Below are 20702 nucleotides of genomic sequence, written 5' to 3'. Positions count from 1 at the left end.
ATTTTAGTAGTAGCATCATTCCTCACAGACAAAGGCAAGTCTAACATCAGGAAGGATGCTACTGCTATTGTTTCGATATATACTTACGTTTCCACCACTTCCTCTGGCTAATTTGTTATGGTTAGGATTTGCAAGGTAAGGTCACTGGAGAAACCCAGGAAGGGGAAGGTGACCTTGGATAACATCACCACCACAAAATGCATCACCTCTACATGCTCCGTTGCTTGCGGGAGGTACAGTGTCCTTGACCTACTATCCGGATGGCCCTGTCAATGTGATCTCTCCTCTCTAGCAGGTCGCCACCTGAGGGTGGAACGAATCCCTCCTGCCACCAATGTCCCTCAGCAATGACCAGCTGCTGTTTTGCTGTGAGTGAAAGCAAAGCCTCGCAGAGTGGATGTATTCTGGTTAGCTGCAGTCTGTCCCCAAGTAGATGTGTTTCTCCACGAGAGAAGGTGGGGCTCCAGATGTGCTGAGACTATTTATTTGTGTTACTATAAAGGAGGAGACACACGGTGCTCAGGAAGGGAATGCCCTTAATGGCAGGCAACAGGCAGCGCGGGAAGTGGGATTTGAGGACAGGGTCTCCCTAAAGGCAGTGGTGTGGCCCTCCCTTAGACGAAAAGCATTTGCACCATGTTAAAAGTTTTTGTTTTGATCAGAGGTGTTACCAATCAGTGAAGGTATTTGTTACCCCAGGATCTCTCATTGCTCCTGCTGCCTGCTCTCATGGAAGCAGAACAAGTCACTCCACTTTTTCATTATAGCATCTGTTTCTCCCATCCTTTCTCTGTAGAAGGCAAGCCAGAATAAATTATGGGGTTACAATTTCCCCTTCATCCCTCCCCTCCACTTCACCCCCCTCATTTTCTAGTCTATGTTTGAAGTCTAGCTTATTTTATCAACACAGCAGAGACAAATATATTTTGTCTACCTTATTTTCCTCTGCCATTTCAATAGGGTGTGGTATCCTTCATTTCCTGCCCAAAATGATTGCAGTGTTGCTTTTAGTTGTCAAACCACTGTCAGCTTTTACCTCGGAGGAAGCCACATTTCTGTGCTGGGCAAAGTAATTCTTAGTGATATATAGTATGCATAATATAATGCAAGCTTGTGCCAGTAACAATAAAATAGCATATGTCAGTAATAGAAATAGGCTTTTCTTTCTCCAGTAAACAAGAGGCCACATGGAGCCCACACAGTGTTGTCTTTTGGCTAGAAGAATGGCAAATATTTAAAAAAAAAGGTGAAACAATCATAAGCAGGGAAGAAGCTGTTTCAAAATAATACCTATGCTGGCTTTAAAATAAAATAAAGGTTTTTTTTTTTCTTTTGCTGCTTAATGCTGTCAAATATAGAGCAGCTTCACTAAGAACTAGCTCATAAATTTCCTCCTTGAAAAATCTGACCATAAATCTTCACATTCTGTGTCTGCTGATTGTGGGGAGTTAATCACAAGAACAACAATTGTTCAGATTGGATGACCTTGTAATTTCTGTAAAGGAAAGAAATCAGACGGCAGTACAAGTAGATTAAGGAAGTAGACTGGCAGGAGTAAATTTGCACTTCATAGGTTAATGATTGTAAAATGGAAAAATTGCTTTTTGAGCAAAGGATTCTACATCTCAGACATTACAGTTTCCATTTTTCCCCCCTCAATGTATTATGGCATATTTGAAAACACATGTGCAGCAGATTAGCAAAGGTAATTCCTGTGAAAGTGTCAGACACATAAGACAGATTGATTTTTCTTTCTAGCTCAAATCAGGTTTTAAATATACTGTGCACAGATACGTGCACCATGACTACTTCTGGGAGCATGAGCGGGACTACTAGAGAAGGAACAGTCTTAACATGTGCACGTGGTCATGTTTATGTCGAGAAGCACAGGAATTTCATATCTAGGCTATTCTGTGTGAATAAATAGAGGTGACTTTTTGAACAGTTGGCCCTGTAGTAAATAGGGCTTCATGACCTCGTTTTATATGGGATTAAATGTGTTTTGGAAAGATGCAGCAGTACCAAGAAAGCGACTATGTTTACCATTACACCTTACACAGTTATATAAGGCTGGAATTTTGCATGTTCTCTCTCAACATAGTGTTAACACCAGGCTCACACGGAGATAGAGAGATATGTTTCATTTGCACACATGCAGAAGAGTTACAACTATGACTTTCAGTGGAAAGCATGGCTGAGAATAGTGCTCACATTTCAGTGCACTGGGATTCGTAAGCACTGCTCAGACCATATATGGGGATTAAACTAACTTCTTCAGCCTCAGACCTGACCATGTAAAATTACAATTTATGTTAATAACATTAATGAAGAGGAAGTGTTCTCATATGCAGTAGATCACATCAACGTGTCCCTTTAAGTATGCAGCCTGTAATAGTCATTGCCAGCCTCTCTGATGAATAGATAATCTGCAAAACAGTAAAGTACAGGAAGAGTACATGTTAACACATTAAATTCAGTAGCGCAGCTCTTCACTGGCATCACTGAATTCAAGAGGCATGACACTGATGATTACTGAGTAATTAATCAAATAAGCATTCAATATATTGCATTTGCTAAACAAGCAAGCGTCTGTAATGTCAGGCTGGACTATTAGTCCTACAGAGTATCTGAGTTTGTCGGCATGCCAGAAGAGTCCTCACGGTTTCCTTGTGGTGCAATAGTCAAGATAGAAACTGTCTTTCAGCCTTCCAATCAACGGTCTTGATTTGAAAGCTGGCCTTGGCAGTAGGAGCCCCAATCTCAAACAGCAGGGGCTGCCGAGGGTGCTGGGCCTCCAGAGGGTGCCAGCCTGCTCCCTCAGTTGGGTTCAGGGGTGCCACCTGGCGAGGGGAACCTTCCCTTGCTTATGCATTTGAGGACCTCTGTCATCAGTGGGATGGCAGCTGGCAGCTCAGTGACACCAGTGCCGTGCAGGCAGCTGGCAGCCGCCCCGGTTTGTTTGGGGTCAGGCTGACAGCTAGGCTCAACACACTGCAGCTGCACTGCGGTCTTGAAGTGGGGAGCACCTTCCCTGACAGGAGCTTGATGGCTTCTTGGATCTCCTGGTCAGGGCATCCTCCAGCTTCTCCCAAATCTCTCTCTTCTGCTTTCGGATGAAGAAGAGGCTGATGTTGCAAAGCTCGAGCAGCCCCAGCAACTCCCTCCCTTTTCCATTCCTGGTTAATAACTGAATATAAATGTCGAGTGTCCTTCATGCTTGGGTTGGGCCAGAGCCATTACCTCTTTCCTCTTTTAGGCAGCCGTATACTCTGAGGTGGAAAGACTTGGGCAATTGCAGTGCTCATAAAGCTCTATGATGCTCTACCATCCATCTTGTCTCTCCCCCTCAGACTAGCAAAGAAAGTCTGACCCTTACTCTACGGCAGTTAGAAGTACTGCCAGCATTTTACACTGAATTGTTTAATTCCAGTGAGTTAGCAGCTCCATGGCATTTTATAGTGTAACATGACAGCTGAAAAGAGACTCTGTAGGAGCAAGAGCTGGTTTTGCTTCTGAAATCCACCACAGTGGCTGTGACACATTTCTGAGGAGATATACTTTTGTCCTTCTTTCGCTTGACTCTTAATTCTTCTCTCCGGAGTCTTTATTGCCTCTTATTTCTCCTTGTGTAGCCCAGCCCCTTGTTTCAAGGTCCTGTACAACATTCAGCCACTGCCTGAAGGGCTTGGGAGCAGATATAAAGAGAGCGATGGGGAAATGCAAGGCATCAGTGAGGAAATAGTAGGCATGACAGCTCACTCGTCTCAGCATACTCCGTGATCACTGTGTGCTTGGCCACCTCAGATTGGATTCTCCCACCTGCCCTTCATTGTGGAGCATTTTCCTTTCTCTGAGCTTCATGCAGTTGTCACTAGATGGGTTGCAATCTGACATGTCACATTTTAACAATTAGGGTGAGTGTTAAAATCTTGGGGATGGAACAATGCTGCCCCACTGTTCGATGTAAATGTTTATCTTAAAAAATGAATGCTACCCATCAGAATTAAGAATCTAGTACCATCTTTATTTTCTTTAATGTTTCTTCTTAAAGCTAATCCTGCAATTATAGCAAAAGACATCAGGAATAATAGACAAAATCCTTGAGTATTACAACATCTCAGGGGTTTTGGGAGTGCCTCGGGTTGTTGACTGATCTTTGTGCGCCTTTGGCAGTGCAAAGGGACCAAGTTCAGCCCAAGACCTTCCCAATTCCTGACTTACTTCCCTCCCCTCAGTCTCAGGTTACTGTGAATGTGTCTTATAAAGCTATTCCAATACAGTTCCTGGCAAATTTCTGCTTTGCACAATGGCTGTGCCAACACAGACAGGTCACAAGCTCTGAAAAATGCCTTACTGTGACATGTGGTCCACATGTAAAAGTCTCTAGCTCAGTTCAGTTCCACGAGAGTATCGGGTTTGCCTTTGAGACAGAAGTCCTGGCACTACACTCCATGGAAAAAATTACCAGGATTCAAGTTCTAAACAAGACCATCTCCCAGGCAAACTGCATTCACCCGGAAATCAACTCCAGACGCCCAGCTTCTGTTAACAAACATTTCTCTCAGGCCATCCCACTTCCCCATCCCCTCAGTCTACCTCTGCCAATGCAAAAAAGACTCAGTCCCAGCTTCACTTCCAAAGGTTTTTCAGGTTCTTTGTATCTTTTCACAGCTCTTTTCTCCTTTTCTATCCAAAGCAGAACCTTAAAACAAAAAGGTAATCTGCTTGCAAAGCTTCTGTCTCTGGGTGGACCCAGAGGCAACAAACAGTGATTTATTGTTCTTTCTCAGTTTGGGAAACTGGGGCCTTGCTTTTCTCAGAAACGTCCCAGACAGCCTGCAAGGGTGCTGTCTGTATACGTACACCTGCAGTGATCTGCAAGGGCAAAAATAAAGCAATATTCTAATCAGTGTAATAATAAATAGGATGGAAGCATGTATCTTTTGCACATTTTGTCAAAAATACTGCTCAAAGCAGTTTGAAAAGCTGACAGAGCGCAGTAGTTGTGAAGACTTTTTTTTCCTCTTCCTTAGCAGCTGGTGGTGCTTAGTAGAGCACCACTGCTGTCGAGCAGGAACAGAGTTATTTGCACTAGAAAATCTCCAGTCATAAGAGTGGGCTTAACACCCAATAAACTGTATGGTGCAGGTGCGAATTTAGCATGCTTGTAAAGCAAAAAGCAAGTCCACATGGCTGTGGCCACTTGGGGCTGGAAGGAGGGGCTGGAAGAGGGTATTCTTTTACTTTAGCTCAATGCTGATGCATGAGAAATTGCAGGTTTTAAAGTAATGATGAAGTCAAGCGGAGCTAGGAAACAGGCACTGTACGCCTTTCCCCAGGCCATCCTAGGCTGCATATTTTAATACCAATCTACAACATCTCATAGCAGTAGGCTGCAGTTTCCAGTTTTACAAATACTTTGTGTGTCATTGATATATGTTCAGAAAGGATTTGTCAGAGCTAGTGTGCTGCTTTCCTTTACTACCTCTCTCCAAGCCTACTTGCCTTGCCTTCACCACAGCTGGATACACAGGAAGCAGCAAAATGTCACAAAAACAGAGCACTGAAAGCCCAGGAAAGAGGTATTTCAGTCCTGACATCTCCAGACATATGTGTATGCCCTGCAGGGAAATCCAGGCCTCTCCTGTGGCATGTCAGCAGCCCTGAACAAACGTACTGCGCTTGTCTTGCATACAAAACATTTGTAATAATAACTCTCTTCAGCCTCTGTGCCTGAATACCAGCTAAATAAGCTATTCATTCCAGTAAGGAACTCAAAAAACAATCACTGTTTTAAGGTACGGTGTCTTGGGAGGACAAACAATCGCAAAAATGTTATTTTTAATAGCACCCGCATTTGATATGTTCCAGGGAAGACTTTTACAACACAGTCCCAGCGGCATTTTAAGAAGTGAAGTACCTGAAGGGTCAAGGGGAAATGACTCTTCAGCTCACAGGGGCCAGGAGCAGGCTTCTTTCCCGTTTTGTACAAGGAAAAGGTTGTTGGGTCATTCCCCGCCCCCCCTCCTCTTTGTTCAACATCAGCTCTAATTAAGGAAAAAATTAATGAGATGGCTACCAGTCTCCCCCCTCCCCACAGTTGAATTGTGATAATGAGGCAGACCTTTTACTTCTTTTATAACGTGTCTTCAACTTTTAAAATATAGGAGGGGCAGGGGAATATGCATGCAAGAATACATGCACCTGATGTTAGTCAGAAAACTAGTATTGGAGAAACTTCAGTAACCATTGAATTGAGCCCTCGACATTTCAGGGAAAATGTAAAAACCTGATGTCAAAAGGTGCATAAAGAGGAGAAAGAGTTCAGCCTATTCAGCGTATCACATAGGTTTTGTATGTCCCTCTGCAAGTGTTTTGCTTCATGGATTTGATGTTGTTTTGTTCTGAAGTTAAGAGTATTTGCCCGGAAGTAGGATCTTTGTTACTTGGAGATTATTGATTCCTGCTGCTAATTCCTCATTCAAAGTAGTAAGCCTCTTTGCGACGTGCCATTTGTTTTGCTGTGGAAATACTTATGGAGCAAAAAAGGATAATCGCTTTGTGGTCCAAGTTTAGCCTTCGGGTAATTATGTGCATCTCCATAGCCTAATGCAAATCGGACAAGACTTCTCCTGAGGAAAAAATATCTTGTTGTCATGCATTTAAGCCACTGGACTGAAAGCTAAAGGTGATATAACTGTGAGCAAATATTATCTAATGTTTTCTCAAAATAATCACCACACAGTTTCCTAAGAGATATTTCCTTTAATTGCAGCCAGGTGAACAACTTCTTTTTCTTTTTTAAACTAACCATCCTTGCTGTTGTAGATCTCTGGTGCAGCATGTTTTCATGCTCATGTTCCAGGAGATGCTACAATTTAAAAAGTTATTTCTGGGCTGATGTCCAGAAGCAGAAGTAGGCCCTGCCAGTGGAGATATTAAATACACACCAGCGGGAGGGGACTGGTTGTGTCCTTGAGTGAGCTGGGAATTTGGACAGAGGGCAAATTTCTGAGTAAGGTGGTGAAACATGAAATTCCTTAGAAAAGTCATGGTTAAATTCACAAGCAGTTATACAGATACAAAAAAATCAATGTTATAAAGAGTTTGCAAAGATCCGGTCTGATTAGCAGGTACCTCAGATCTAGATGTGACCACTAAATGGACAGGAATGACCCAGGCATCCACAAGGCAGCTGGTAAAACTAATATGGAGGAGAGCGATCTTTTAACCTGCTTCAGTAAACCTATGCTTATAATTACTGAAGCAGTTAAGGCAAAAGGAGTTGCGTCTACTGGAGCTGGCTGAATAAGGGATCTTTTCTGTTTGTTACCCATGAAGTGGAGCAAAATAATTAACGAGGGAGGGAAGACTGAGTAAAAATAGCAAATTGAGGAGGTTTTTTTTTTAATAACAAAAATGAAAAATCACATTTGAGATCTGTCCTAAATATTTTGTTCAATGCATTTTTGAATGCCTTTTTAAACTTTGTTTTTAAGTGTATCTATTTTTAAATGAAAAGTGAATTGTTTTCTCGACTGACAGTATTCATCAAATTTGACCTCATCTCACAGTCTGACCTGCTGGAACTCAATTTTTCAGCAATTTTACTGTTTGTCACAAACGTTTCACCCAGCCTAATTCTTAACCTGCAAGTGAACATTTTAGGCCACAATCCTTTGCAGTCGTTCTCTGCTCTTTATAACCTGCCTTTCATACAGACTGGGAGTCTGAAATACCTCTAGCATGAAATAGTTCATCACTCTTAACGCTCTCAAAATTGCTCACTTCCAGGAATTTTCCACTTCAATAACAACACAAAGTGTGAACGTCTTACCGTTTCCTACACATCCTTACTCCCAGAAACTGAATTATCATTTTTTTTGAGTTGCTAACACTGCCAACATCTATTTTAAAAGTATTATTTGGAAATTCCTGTATTGTGGATGTTATGAGCCAGTGACTATTTTAGCTTTTGGCTCATTTCTGAGAAAGTCAATATAGGTAGCTGGATTTTGACTTTACTGTATGTAAAGTGCCTTTCTGGAGATGAGTTTGATTTGTGCAGTATTTTTTAAAGTGCTGTTTGTTTGCTTTTCCTCACAGTAGCGCTGGAAAGATGGGGTATAGCCCACTAACACAACCAGAGGATATACATGAGACGTCTGTTTGTGTCCATTCTTCGTGGTCTGTAGTTGCAGCAATAACGGTGGAGACCGTTATTGCCACCATACCATTTAGCCATACCAGTGTTGGGCTAGCGGTCAGCAAAATGGTAGGATTCCCCACCCCAGTTTCCTTTGCTAAAACTAGCATTTTTTTGCATGTTAGATTGAGATTTGTCATGATAACACCCGTGACAGTCATAGATTATTTGGTCTGCAAACCAAAATTACTCAGGTTGGTTTGTTTTGTCATTTCAAATGTCTCTGGCTTGATATTTTAGGATTCCAGTTGTGCTAGTGCATATGTGAATAAGAAGAAATGGTGTTGTTCCTTTTAAATTAGGAAAATTGTACCATGACAGCACCGGAAGTGTAAGATATCCTTTTATGCACAGACCATGTACAATATAGTCACTGTGGTCCAGAACGGCCTGTCATGAGGTCTTGTCTGCACACTAGCAAAATCAGGTATATGGAGGAGATGATTCTTCTGTGGATGCGCTTCAGCCTTTAACCCATCCTTGGAGCTGGCAGCTGCTTCTCATTGTAGAAAAAAATTTAAGTTTGTGGCAGCTATGAATTTCTTAAAGAATGATCCTAGGAGAAGAGGAGCGCTGGGAAAGATCAGTGGGATTTTAGAGGGAGAGTGGGGAGGAAAAAGGGAAGAGCTTTCCTGTTATCCCTTCCACATCCTGATCCCTCCATGAGCATTGGGAGCAGAGCAAACATGCAAATAGGGGATGCAAACAGAGCCTGCTGTTTAGGCTCTGGCTTGGAGATGGCTCTGATTTTACAAGGGTAATTTTAATGATAAGAAGCAGCCCTGTACTGGGGACTAGAGCAAGCTCGCAGATTCATTTAGTCCAAATTGCTAAAAGCTCCAGTGGATAGTCACGACTCCAGTCACCCCTGCCCTCAGCAGGCTTGGTTGGATGACAAAGAGCTGGAGGGGTCTGAACTCCTGTTGCAGTCCTGTCATTTAGCAGAAAGGTCCTTTAGACAGTCCGGTGTAAGCTGGGGGACACCATTGCAGATACATTAGTGGTGACTGCAGATACGTTAGTGGTGATCTGGTCTCCTGCAGACCTTCCAAATACAAGGTTGCACCTCACAACTGAACAGGTGCAGAAGATGGCAAGAGGAGCCTCCAAGCACTGGTCTTGGGGAGAAGGAAATAATATTGTATTTAAACACAAAATTAACTTACTGTGGCAAATCACTGGATGTTTCTGATGTTTAGTCTCCACATCTTTCCTTCAAAAATGTATCTTTAAAGACTCACTGCTATAAGTATGTTTGTTCTCAGACATAAAACCACATAGCTAGTTATAGAGAGGATATTCTAAACCAAACCAGTCACAAGAACGCCTATAGGTAGCAAGCATATCTGTGCAGCTCAGATGATTGATTTTCATGGTACCGTTTTATTCCTTAAGTCATTCATGGATTGACCTCAGACTGTGAGGTACGATCCCTTTAACTTTGTAAAACCTTTTTTTGCATCAGTATTACTCCTTTGGGAGAAGCTAGTGTCCTATCACAATACTGTACAGACAACAGAAGGGCAGTCACTTAACATTTTAGAACATTTTTGCTTTCTTACAATGGGTCCTAACATCCATCTATTTTTTTTTCTGGCATGCTTTAGATTTCCAGCCAGCGTTTAGTACGCTTATCCCTCTGGATTCCTAGTATTCAAAACTATCCAATTTTTATTGTTCCTAAAATATATTCTTGAATTAGATACATAATAAGTTCGGTCCTCTAAGAAAGATTCTTTCTTTCCTGCTGCGACTGTTGGATGTTTGGTTGCTGGGGTTAGGGAGAAGAGATTTCAGAATTAATGCTGCAGAGCTCATATGATGTAACTATTTTAGTACTGCCATCCTCTTTTTTTAAAATTATTTAACCTTGCGTGACTGTACTTTATGGGAAAAGCCAGCATTTGGCTAAAATACTTGATTTTAATGAAACAGTAAAGTAATGAAACAGAGGGGGCTCTGTTGCAGAGCTTGAGGCGTGAGACATGAGCTTACATGATCTTGTGCAGTGCTCCACACATCAGTAGGAGTTTTGCAGTTAATATTACTGAAAAGGGTGCAAAACCTTAATTTGTGAGTATAGCACTGGAAATATGTGGCTTTGTCTTTTGAAAACAATAAGAAATTAGGTAATCTGTGAGGAAAATATAGGTGCCTGTGTCCTGATGCTGCTGTCACAAATGACACGCATTTTCAAATGTATGTCACATTTTTAAAAGGAGATTCTCTGGGCTGTCTTGCTGTGATTTTATGAAAGATTGTTGACTTGAATATGTCATTATTCAGACAGCTATAAAACTCCATTTCTACTCAGAGTTGTAGAGCTGTCTAGTCATTCCTTTATTTTTTTTAAAAACAAATTCAGAGTTTACAGACCAAGATGATTCTGTTTTATTTAGGTATTTTAAAGAAAGTTATTCTGTATACGCTAGGCAAGATTTAACTTTATGCAGACATAGTGACTGGATGAAATCTACATTTTGAATATGGTTCTTTTTCCCCAGGAGAGCTAATCTGATCTATTCTGTTCTTTCTTGGGAAACTTGTAACTTTCCCAACCAGAATCGTAATAAATGAATCCGATAGTGAGCTGAAATGGAAAAGACTGCATTTCTTGAGCTGAGTCAAGAAGAACAAATTGGTCAGATTCAGAGTTTTAAAGAAAAGACCAGGTTGGTTTTATTTTTCACCATCCACATATGTTTGAACAAGCAGAAAACTTGCTGATTAGTCTTCCTAAAAATCTTCGCAGCGATCTAAACTAGGTGGAGCTTTAAAATTTCTGTCAATCATCAAAGCTGTTTTTTAACACAAAATGGGCGATTGTGATGATAGGCAGAAGTTTTGGGTGTAGTAAGGGACTGCTTAGAGCCTAAATTAAAATCTGAACAATTTCAGTTGAAAATCTGATCTGCATGCAGAGCCCGGCTGGATACATGACTGCAAATGTGTGCAGAAGGAAGAAGTGCTGAGCAGAAGCACTGCCTCTGCTCTCCAGGACATGGGACTGTCGTAGCTATCTGGGGAGCTGCAGATGGACCAGGAGGGTCCAGCCCAGGGAAGAAACTGGGATGCTGAGGCTGCAGAAGTACCCTGCCAGGGAGCCACCATCAGAAAGTCCTTAGATCTTCAACTGACACTTACCAGTTTTAAAATTTTTCGCCAAAAGCCAGCACTTCCTACCAAAATTCTCCAACGAGTTTTGATCTAAACTCTATTGGAGTGGTGCTTCACTGATTTTCCTGAGGCTGGACTGGGGTCTCTGGCTGCTTTGGTTTTCTCTAGTCATTACCCCAGGTTTTTTTTAGCTGCACAAGTACCACGGTCTCCCAGGGGCTGAATATTTTAAATCAGCAGGGAAGTAGACAGTAGTCATTATGTGGTAACTGAATCATGACAAACTCTCCTCATGGTTTTATTGCCTTAATTTCTCAGGAAAAGGAATGTTATCATGACAGATACCAGGAGACTTGTCACACAGGGGAAGAGAGCTTAAAGGAAGAGATAATGTATCTTTCAAATTAACCAGCATCTCAGTGCAGTTTCATACAGGAATTTTAATGGTATAACATTCTTACTTTTGCTTCTTTGGATAAGGATTCTCTATTTAATATGCTTTCTGTTTACGCACACATTACGCACAAACTGTATTTGATCCAATTTATTAATTCCTGTTAGGAGGAAACTAGTTCTCCGTAGACTCTAAAGTCTAGCCAGTAATATCTGGGCTGATGCTTCAGGAGAAGGTGACCTGCCCAGCTTACAAGTATTTTTTGCTTGTTATGCAATGGCGTAAGGAAAGAACGTAGTTCTTTCCTGCCTTCTGCTAACAGTTAACTGCCACAAGCAAATTCCAGATTTTCTACTCCTCTGTTTTTCTTTTCTAATTTTCTAAACTTGGCATGGGACTGCAGAGAGCCCTGGTAACCCATACTTCATCAATATTGCTTTGCTATCATCAGCATTGTTATTAGGAAGGCAAGCTAAATTAAGCAACAGCAAGACCCTTTACTCTTACTGAATTTTCCTCATGTCAAATTATAGAGCTGATGTAAATCAGAGCAATTTTATTGGCTTCAGTCATGCTCATTTATGCCAATTAACGATCTATCTGACAAGTGAGTTCTTTGTAGCAGACAGCTTCTTAAGTGCCTAACTCAGTTTTACTCCTCATTTAGAGCCTCTGTCTCTAAGGCAGTATGAAGCACATTGCATTGGAGTAAAAAGATTTGCCTCTACAAAATTAATGTAAAAGTTGCTCCAGAAGTGATGCACCACTGCACTCAGAAGGTATTTTACATCAGGGTAACTTATATCATAGTAACTCTTGTGTGAGCATGGCTGGGCTCCAAAATATTTTAGTGATGTCCTGGCTGCCTCGCTGTACTGCTGCCTGCCCTGTTGTGCCTGTCGGTGACCTATTTGCCATTCAGTACTGCTCTTGGGTCACGCACACCAGATGTCTCCATATATGTAAGAGCCAAAGAATCGCTGGGTTCTGCCTCATCTATCTACAAACTCTGAGTTAACAAGCCTAGCAAGTATATGGGGCTTCATTTTCTAGCAAGCCTCATATTATCCCCAGTCATTATACTTGCAGGTGAACCTATACTAAGCTGTTAAATATTCTTGCCCTCTGGGAAGAAGCAAAGATGAATTCCTGCTATCCAGAAACCACCTGTCCAGCACCATCCTTTTCACTCACCAGTGAGCTGGACAGCATTAACCAGCTCTTTCTCAGAGCTCATCCACAGCAAGCCAAGAGACGAAAGAGGGAGAGACTTACTCCTTTTAGGGGGATGGCCCAGGCAGCCAAGAGTGCCTTCCTTCAGAGGCGTTACCAGGCAAATGGGCTGGAAAAATCTGATTCTCATCCCCCTGGCTAGTCAGCTATGATCTCGAGAGCCCTCAGGATACAGCTGCTCTGGAGAGGAGGGTAAGCATCACCATGGGGGTTCTTAATTTCAGTGTTTTGTATTGCCTGGGGAGATGTACAGCTAGTTTTTCCTTTTCCTGCTCATGCTGGACACTGCCACATTCAGCAGGAACTTTCCTTTCTGGGTTTGCTCGCCCATGCTCAAAACAGTAACATCTGCCGGTGAAAATGCTTTTCCTCTGGCTCCCTGAGGAGACTGTGTTCCCACCAACAAGTACTTTAAATCAACACCAGTTGACTTTGTATGTGATTGCCCCTCCTGCCCCCGAGTTCCTGTTCATCTACCATGCCATGCTCTGCCCAGACCACAGTGAGTTACCAAAAAAAACCCCTCCCTGTGCAATGTGCTTACTGAGAACTGAGTACTGTATAGCACAAGGAACATGATGCGTTTGATCATACAGGGTTTAATTCAGAAAACTGGCTTGCTGTGAAGTTTATCTTTACAAATCTGAGCAAAAACTGTTTCATTTTCCAGTAACAGTTTCATCTGGGTATGTTTTTTCAGCGAAATCCTAGCAGTGCTTTCTTTATATCATCATAAATGTTAGGAAGGCCAGGTTTTCTTCTCAGCAAAACCTTTATCAGTGTATTTGCCAAATTGCTAGTAACAATGTTGCAAGAACATATGAAGTATAAGACAGATAATACATTGCAAAGCACCAACTGCAAGAAACAAATATTTTTATGCCCTTGAACACCTCAAACTTATTGCAGCACTGTACTGACGGCACAGCCACAATTAAGCATGTTCACAGGGGGAATTTTAGATACAGAAAGTGCTCTAAAACTTGTTACTTTCTAAGACCTGCCTGCCTTTTCCTTGCTTAGGGACCTATACTCTTGGAGCTCCACGAAGCAGCCAGAGGTACTGTTGGATCAGCAACAGCAACGTACATCCCACTTGATTCTTATAGTTTTCATAAGCAGATCTTTCCATTGCTGTTGCATCACCAGCCAGGCTCTGCCGGCACATCTGTCCTCATCTCTTTTTTTCCTATTTATTCTGATTATGCTGCTAATTAGACACTTTTCTCATGACCTCTGGCCTCTTGACAGCTTCACACAGCCCGTCTAATGTTAGATGAAATAAAGCACAGCAGCAATCCAGCAATAAAAATCACTGAAATCAACCTCTGTAAGCTAGGTTGGCTTCATTAATATTTTTTTTTCTAAGCAGCACAGGAGGGAAGATAGAGCAGGCTGTATCACCTCGAGTGTATGCCAAAATTGGAACAGTGCACTGAAGAGGGTATACTGAAATTTGTATGAAAAGTCCTGTATCTTTGAAGCCGTGGTAATGAAGGAATAACTACTCGTGTTTCTTGATTTACAGGATCACTACCTAGTATCGAGTTTTTCAAAGACAGTAGCGTTAACAACTGCCCAACATCTGGCAAACCCGAAAGTTAAGAGGCAAGAAAAAAGAACTAAAAGGAAGCTGTTCTGAGGTGTTGATGGAGTTGTTTGTAAAGCACAAAGATAGACTGGGGGTGGAGGTCACTGTGGAAGCAAGAGAAGAAAGTAAAGGAAGAGGCCAAGAAACCAAGAAAAGAAATAATGATGAGTACTTGGAAGGTGATGGGGAAGAGGTTGAGTGTGACTGAGGAGCTGGGCTAGGAGGGACTCACAATGAGGGAGCAGGAGCAGGCTCAAGCTGAAAGGATGATGGAAATGGAGACGCAGCAGCTGTTCATGGAGGTGAAAAGCAGATATTTGTAGTGGAGGCTGGGCCGCTCCACAGCTTCCATTCATTACCTTCCTCATCCTTCAGCTGTGCTTTATGCTTGCACTGTAAGGACTAGTCATGCTTTTGTTAAAATACAAGGGTGCATTATCTTTTCCTACTGCCTAAGTATTGCTGTTTTTTAAATTCTGGGGTTTCTAAGAGTCTAGAAGGGATTCACTGCCCCATGAAGGCAGATAGCTTTAGATCTCCAGGCTGTATCTATCAAAAGTATCATGGCTTTTTTCTGCCATGTAGGTGCATCCCTTGAAATGGTAGTCATCATTTGAGTAGGAGCACACTGCAGCCTGAAAAAGGCAGATTATCAGATCCATAAAATAATTTGAATCTAGATGAGGAACACAGAGATCTCTGGCGGGCTTTCAGTAGGGACCCTGCCATGCAGCTTGGGGAAGAAGACCCACAATCCATAAGTCTCTGAGCAGCTCAGGAGTATGGGATACATATAATGCTGAGGGCATACTTGGGGGAGATCCCTCTTCTCACGTGTGGAAGCAATGACACACCATCAAGTAAAAGCTTTGTTTAAATGCACCTACTTCATGGCACCTACTAAGAAGTAATTTTTTTTCTTTCAAGTAAATCATTCACGTAGATAAACAAAACTTCAGCCTTTTATTTGAAATTCTCCAGTGTGAACTGTTTTTGACAAAACTGTTAGCTGAGTCTTTTCATCCTTGTTTTACTGAGAAAGGGGAGAACTTTTCAGGAAACAGTCTTTTCAAAGTGATTTCTCCTTTTATTAATGTTTAATGTTTGTTCCTATACAAGTGGTCAGACACTGAATGGCTGGAATCTGTCCTTAACATTCCTCTGATGCATCCTCTTGAAAAGCATCACAGTGTGGTGGATTAAAAACATTATATAACTCAGTTGCTGCAGACACACATGGGAGGCTAAACTTGGCAACTTTTTCCCTTTGATTTTCAAGCACTGCTAGAGAAAAAGCAAGTTTATATTTGCTTCATAGTACTAAGGTGAACTGTCTTAAGTATCCCATTAGCAACAGTTACCGTATGTTAAAGATGATGATAACAATGGCAGCACTTGAATAGCGCTTTTTGTCTTCAAAGTACTTTGCAGACATTCATTGCCTCTGAATTTAGGATGAATTTTGTCCCTTTCAGCACTTTTCCAATGAGATAACTGTTCAATCTGCCATGGGTAAGGTACAAAGCTAGAAAGTCCTAATACTCTGCTGGAGTAGGGCCATATTTTGTTGTTTTGTCTTAGAGGTGCAAAGCAGCCACAGAGGCAGTACGGTTGGTATCACCTCGGCTAGTGGAAATCTTCAGATTGTTTAAAATCGGGCATGTCCAGCGCCCTTAGCCTTCATACAGCTCGAGTAGGGGATGAGGCTCCTGTCCATCCCTTGTGCTCCAGAGCGTGGTGGAGAAGGCATTCGAGGGGCTGCTGTGCCTGCGGCAGTGGTATTGAACAGGAGCACACGCCAGGCTCTGGCAAGGGCCAGGGGCTGTGTGGACATCTCTGAGCTGTGACTGAACCCTTGGCAGCCTTCGTCTGACATCCCTTGGCCGGCCTCATAAAGCTGGCCCCATTTCAGGGAGGTTCATCGCCTTCTGTGCCTGGAGGGGAGAAAGTATCCATCGCAGAAGGGGAGGCCCTAAAGCCAGCGTTCACATCACGTTTCCTCTCAGCACCCGGCACCTCGCAGGGGAGCTGATGAGCCAACTCGCAGAGCAGTTGGTAAATAGAGAGCAAAGCGTGAGGCCCCCGAGTCTCTGAACGACCACGTCCGAACGATGAGGAAGGCTCTATTCTGTCACCAAAGTCATCGACAAAACTCCCATTGACTTAGAGGAGAGTATGAGCAGGCCCAGCAGTGTTGACTTCTGATGTCATCTCACTGGTTTTCTTTGTTTTCCTAATACCCCTTTGTGCTTCTCTCTCTCGCTTTGTATTCTGACTTTTCCGATTGTCTCCGTGCTCAGGGCCCCCGTTTGTAATTCGATTGCGTTTGTTGTGACTCGATTATGTACAGGTTGACTAGCAAGTCACGCTAATTTATCATGATACAGTTTAATAAAAGTAGCGCGAGGAGGAGGGAAGTGAGGGTGTGGAGGAGGAGGGCTGCTATTGTGCTGCAGTCGGTGCCGCCAAACCGTCCCTTGTTTTTTCTGTGGCCTGTCTGTGTGTTCAGACAGGGTTTGAACAAACTGGGTGCAGTCAGGAGGCTCGCGGGAGGGCAGGGAGAGGGGCCGCTGGGTCTTAGCTTGAAATCCTTGTGAAAGTCAGGAAGCAGGCATGGGAGGAAGGAAACTAAGTGAAGACATCTGTGTAGCCTAGCTTTCGGCGGCTGTGCCTGGGGTAGGGGTGGGAGTGTCATGCCTAAGATGACATAACATATTTGGTCTTTCATGGGTTGGAAACAGAGGAAACTGCGAAAGAGGGGCATGATCTGTGTCATGCATGGCACGGGCATAGCAAGTACATAATGGAGCAGTGTCTGTACTTCCCTCTCTGCCTGTCACGCCACAAAGTAACTCTTAAAGACATTGAACTGAAGAGGATGTGATATGGTCCAAAAACTGATCTTGGACTTTTTTCGCAGACGACTGAGCCAGAGGCCGACTGCTGAGGAATTGGAGCAGAGGAACATTCTGAAACGTAAGTCCTGATCCTAATGAGACTTAATCTGGAGCCAGCTAGTTTGGGTTAGTTTAGATATAATGTTGTGCGTTTTTTATAAAACATAACTATTCTGTTATGTGCATCATAATAATAAACTGCATCATAAATGCAAATAAGCATGCAAGTCTATAACGACCTTTAGAACTGTAGAAACATTTATTAAAATCAGAGCCAGTAAGTTCACAAGTATGAACAGTATCTGGAAAAAAAAAAAAAACCCAAACATCGAGTCTCTTTTGCAAGTCCTATTCCAAACAGAGGGGCATTTTGAAAAGCCTTTATGCTGTTCTCACACCGATGAGCATCTCATTATTAATAAGTTAGTAAAGACTTCAGGTCATGGCTTGAATTTTCTAACCTTTAATCTTCACTGTTCCTTTAAATGAACCAAAAATGTAGTGTTAGATCTTCAAAACATTGAATGATACTTTAAAGGGGCAAAACATCATTTACAGAGCCTCCTGATCTTAGTCAAGTTACTGGATGTGTTGCCCTCAACTTCAGCGGAAGCAGCTCTGAGTTCAGACTAAATCTCATAATCTCGTGAATGAATCAGAAAAAAAAATGACTGTTTCTTTACTCACATCAAAGTGATTTAAATATTTAAAAAGTCAAAGCTATTTGTCTAAATGTTCTGTAGTTTGAAAACAGAGAACAGAAGAAACAAGTTCTTCCCTTTTTAAGTTAGTAATCCATCATTCCAGGGAATTAAAAAAAGGAATACAGGAAAAAGTATTCCTAAATAATGCCTTAAAATACCATAGTGTCTGCTTAGTTAGCATCATAATGTGCCTTTCATTGTTGTTCAAATAACTGTGTTGCAGAGTCATAGGAGTGTGGTAGCAGGAGATTAATTCTCTGGGTTTTAGTAAAATTGATAGATTAAATACTGGAAAATCAAATTCCTAAGACGTATGTGATAGCGTTAGGGAATAAAACAGCAATTTTTTTCCATTTGTTCATGTTAACTATGCATGCCAGACAAAGAGAAAGACAAAGACACCACTGCCACGGTAAAGATGAGAAAAGATTGGACACCAGAGCCTGTCTGAGTGACCCCGAGGCCACCGGGAAAGCCATTTGATTGGGGTCAGTCCCCTTTCGATAACTGTGCGCCTACTGACTACTCCAAACTCCCATGCCTGACAGCCAGAGAAGGTCAGCCTTCCAGGGGGCAAAAAAGGGGGGAGATAGGTGGCATACCCAGCTGTGCTGTTGTCCTTGGCGGGGAGTAGAAACAGCTGGAGGAGGAGGGACCCGCAGGGTGACCAAAGCGGGGCTCGGACAAAGGGGAGCAGGCGCCAATTCTTTGGGCAGCTTATATTATCATCCTGGGACTTGCAGCTAGCATGAGCCATGTGTCACGCACCACCTGGCACCACTACGTGACCAGTGAACACCAGCCTGGCACTGGTGAGGGTGGTTGCAAGCGACTCGGGGAAGATGGGGATCTCAGGCAGCTGCTCTGGCAGCGGCATTTGAACTGGCATGAACAGAGAAACATCTTCAAACCTGGGTGCCTTACACAGATATTCTTAAAGGTCACATTGTCAAGTGTCGCAGTCACGTAGCAACGTGACTTGTCTTATATTTCAGTGGAATTGCCCCTGAGTCACATTGGTTTCTTTCTGAATTGAATATAGGCTCCTAAATGACAGAGGCATATTTGAACGTTATCCTGAATCTGGAACGATATTTTATTCCTTAAATGAAAATTTTGTAGCTGGGTTCCTAAGCACAGACCTGCCCTAAAACATGTGTGTCTTGGTAGGCAAACGACTTCATAATTGCAGGAAAAAATAACGTGGTATTTCCAAAGCATCCCAACTTCTGGTGAAGCACAGCAGGACAAGCAACAAACAATTAAAATAGAACATAATGAAAAAATAGCATAAAATGCCACGGTGTTAAAAAAGTGAAGTATCTGCTCTGTACAGCATCATTTTATGTTCTTTCTCTAGACAGCTGAGAAATAGAATTATGGTAAGTATAGCAGAGCTTGACAAAAAAAGATACATAGGAAGCAATAATGAAAAGAGGAGTATTAAAGTCTTTGCCTGACCAAGTCAGGCTATTTTCAAAAGGCCAGTTCATAGCACACCAGAAAAAAAAGAAAACCCAGCAACTCCCAGTTGAATAAATAGGATTTCCTCCACAGTTGAAGCTGTAATTTCTGTGACGCAAATGTCTTGTTTGGTACCATGATGTTCCTGTGACATTAACGGCATGATTGCAAGATCTGATGGCAAGAAATGGGACAAAATGCATTTCTACATCCAGTCTTGATACATGAAGTGATCAAGTCCCAGCTCCATGGTGCTGGGATAATTAGGAGGTAGCCTTCTTCACTGAATTATAATAGCAAACAGTCCATTACACAAATCCAATGGCTTGCTGGTAACAACAATAAAATTATAGCAGTCAGAGCAAAGAACTGGGGAACTGATGCTTGAAGGATCCTTCACTGAAGTATACCCAAGGCTCCCTAAGTTAAAGGTACGTAGTGCGATCAAGTCCAGACCTGCAGGGTTAATGGGAAGACTAAACAACTCTTTTTGCAGTTAATACTTCCAGGCTATACTAGTTTAAGAGGAAGGATGTCTGAATTCCTCTCACCCACCACCACCAGTGCCATTTTCTGCGACGGGCAGAAGTTGTCAGCTACTTCAGTTGTCAACCTGACACATTCAACTTGCATAAATTCCTCATAAAACAATAGCTAGCTGAGCTCTCGGGGTCTCAGGCCATTCTGGTCGACGTTTCACATTGGCACAAAAATCAGGCCCAAAAACCACACCCCCATGCAAACACGCACACACTCAGAGGTCTGGAGGAGCAGTGTATCTCCTGAACACCTAAGATAAAATAAAGCAACAGTTTTGTAGCTTCACGAGATTCACATGAGATTTAATTATTCTTAAAAAAATGGCTAGAACAAAGCCACTTCAGAGAGGAATGGATTCCTAATTCCCAACTTTGACCTGGTAGAGGTTTTGGCCTGACTCTGAAGGTGGGTGACTGGGCTGAGAAGCGAGGAGAAAGACAGGCATTGTATGCGGAGCACAAAAATGGACTGCCATAACTAAGTGTTTTTACGTAACTCCTCAGCTGCTTTGAGTTCTGCCCCAACTCTATGTAGGCTCTGTTTATCTCTCTCAGTT

At 42.4% G+C, this 20702-nt stretch overlaps 2 protein-coding genes across 11 annotated transcripts in view; one reads left to right on the top strand and one right to left on the bottom strand.

Moving 5' to 3' along the window:
* TBC1D7 (TBC1 domain family member 7) overlaps positions 1 to 20702 on the bottom strand; it is a 72045-nt gene that overhangs the window by 2698 nt on the left and 48645 nt on the right. Inside the window, exon 9 of one of the 5 annotated variants that reach the window (XM_068931832.1) lies at positions 1143 to 2426. The exons of the other annotated variants lie outside the window; for them this stretch is intronic. Within the exon in view, the coding sequence (XP_068787933.1) occupies positions 2374 to 2426 (53 nt within the window). The 3' untranslated portion in view covers positions 1143 to 2373. Of the gene's footprint in view, positions 1 to 1142; positions 2427 to 20702 lie in introns of those variants that run through there. 5 annotated transcript variants of the gene reach the window in all.
* The window catches only part of PHACTR1 (phosphatase and actin regulator 1), a 344608-nt gene that overhangs the window by 302398 nt on the left and 21508 nt on the right, over positions 1 to 20702 (top strand). For all 6 annotated transcript variants that reach the window (XM_068931821.1, XM_068931822.1, XM_068931820.1 and 3 more), the window contains one exon: positions 17462 to 17517. In XM_068931821.1, coding sequence (XP_068787922.1) covers positions 17462 to 17517 — 56 coding nt within the window. The remainder of the gene's footprint in view (positions 1 to 17461; positions 17518 to 20702) is intronic.

The sequence above is a fragment of the Struthio camelus genome, chromosome 2, assembly GCF_040807025.1.
Source record: "Struthio camelus isolate bStrCam1 chromosome 2, bStrCam1.hap1, whole genome shotgun sequence".
In the NCBI taxonomy this organism is placed as follows: Eukaryota; Metazoa; Chordata; class Aves; order Struthioniformes; family Struthionidae; genus Struthio; species Struthio camelus.
The sequence above is the reverse complement of the archived record's forward strand: the minus strand, read 5'-3'. Positions and strand labels throughout refer to the sequence as shown.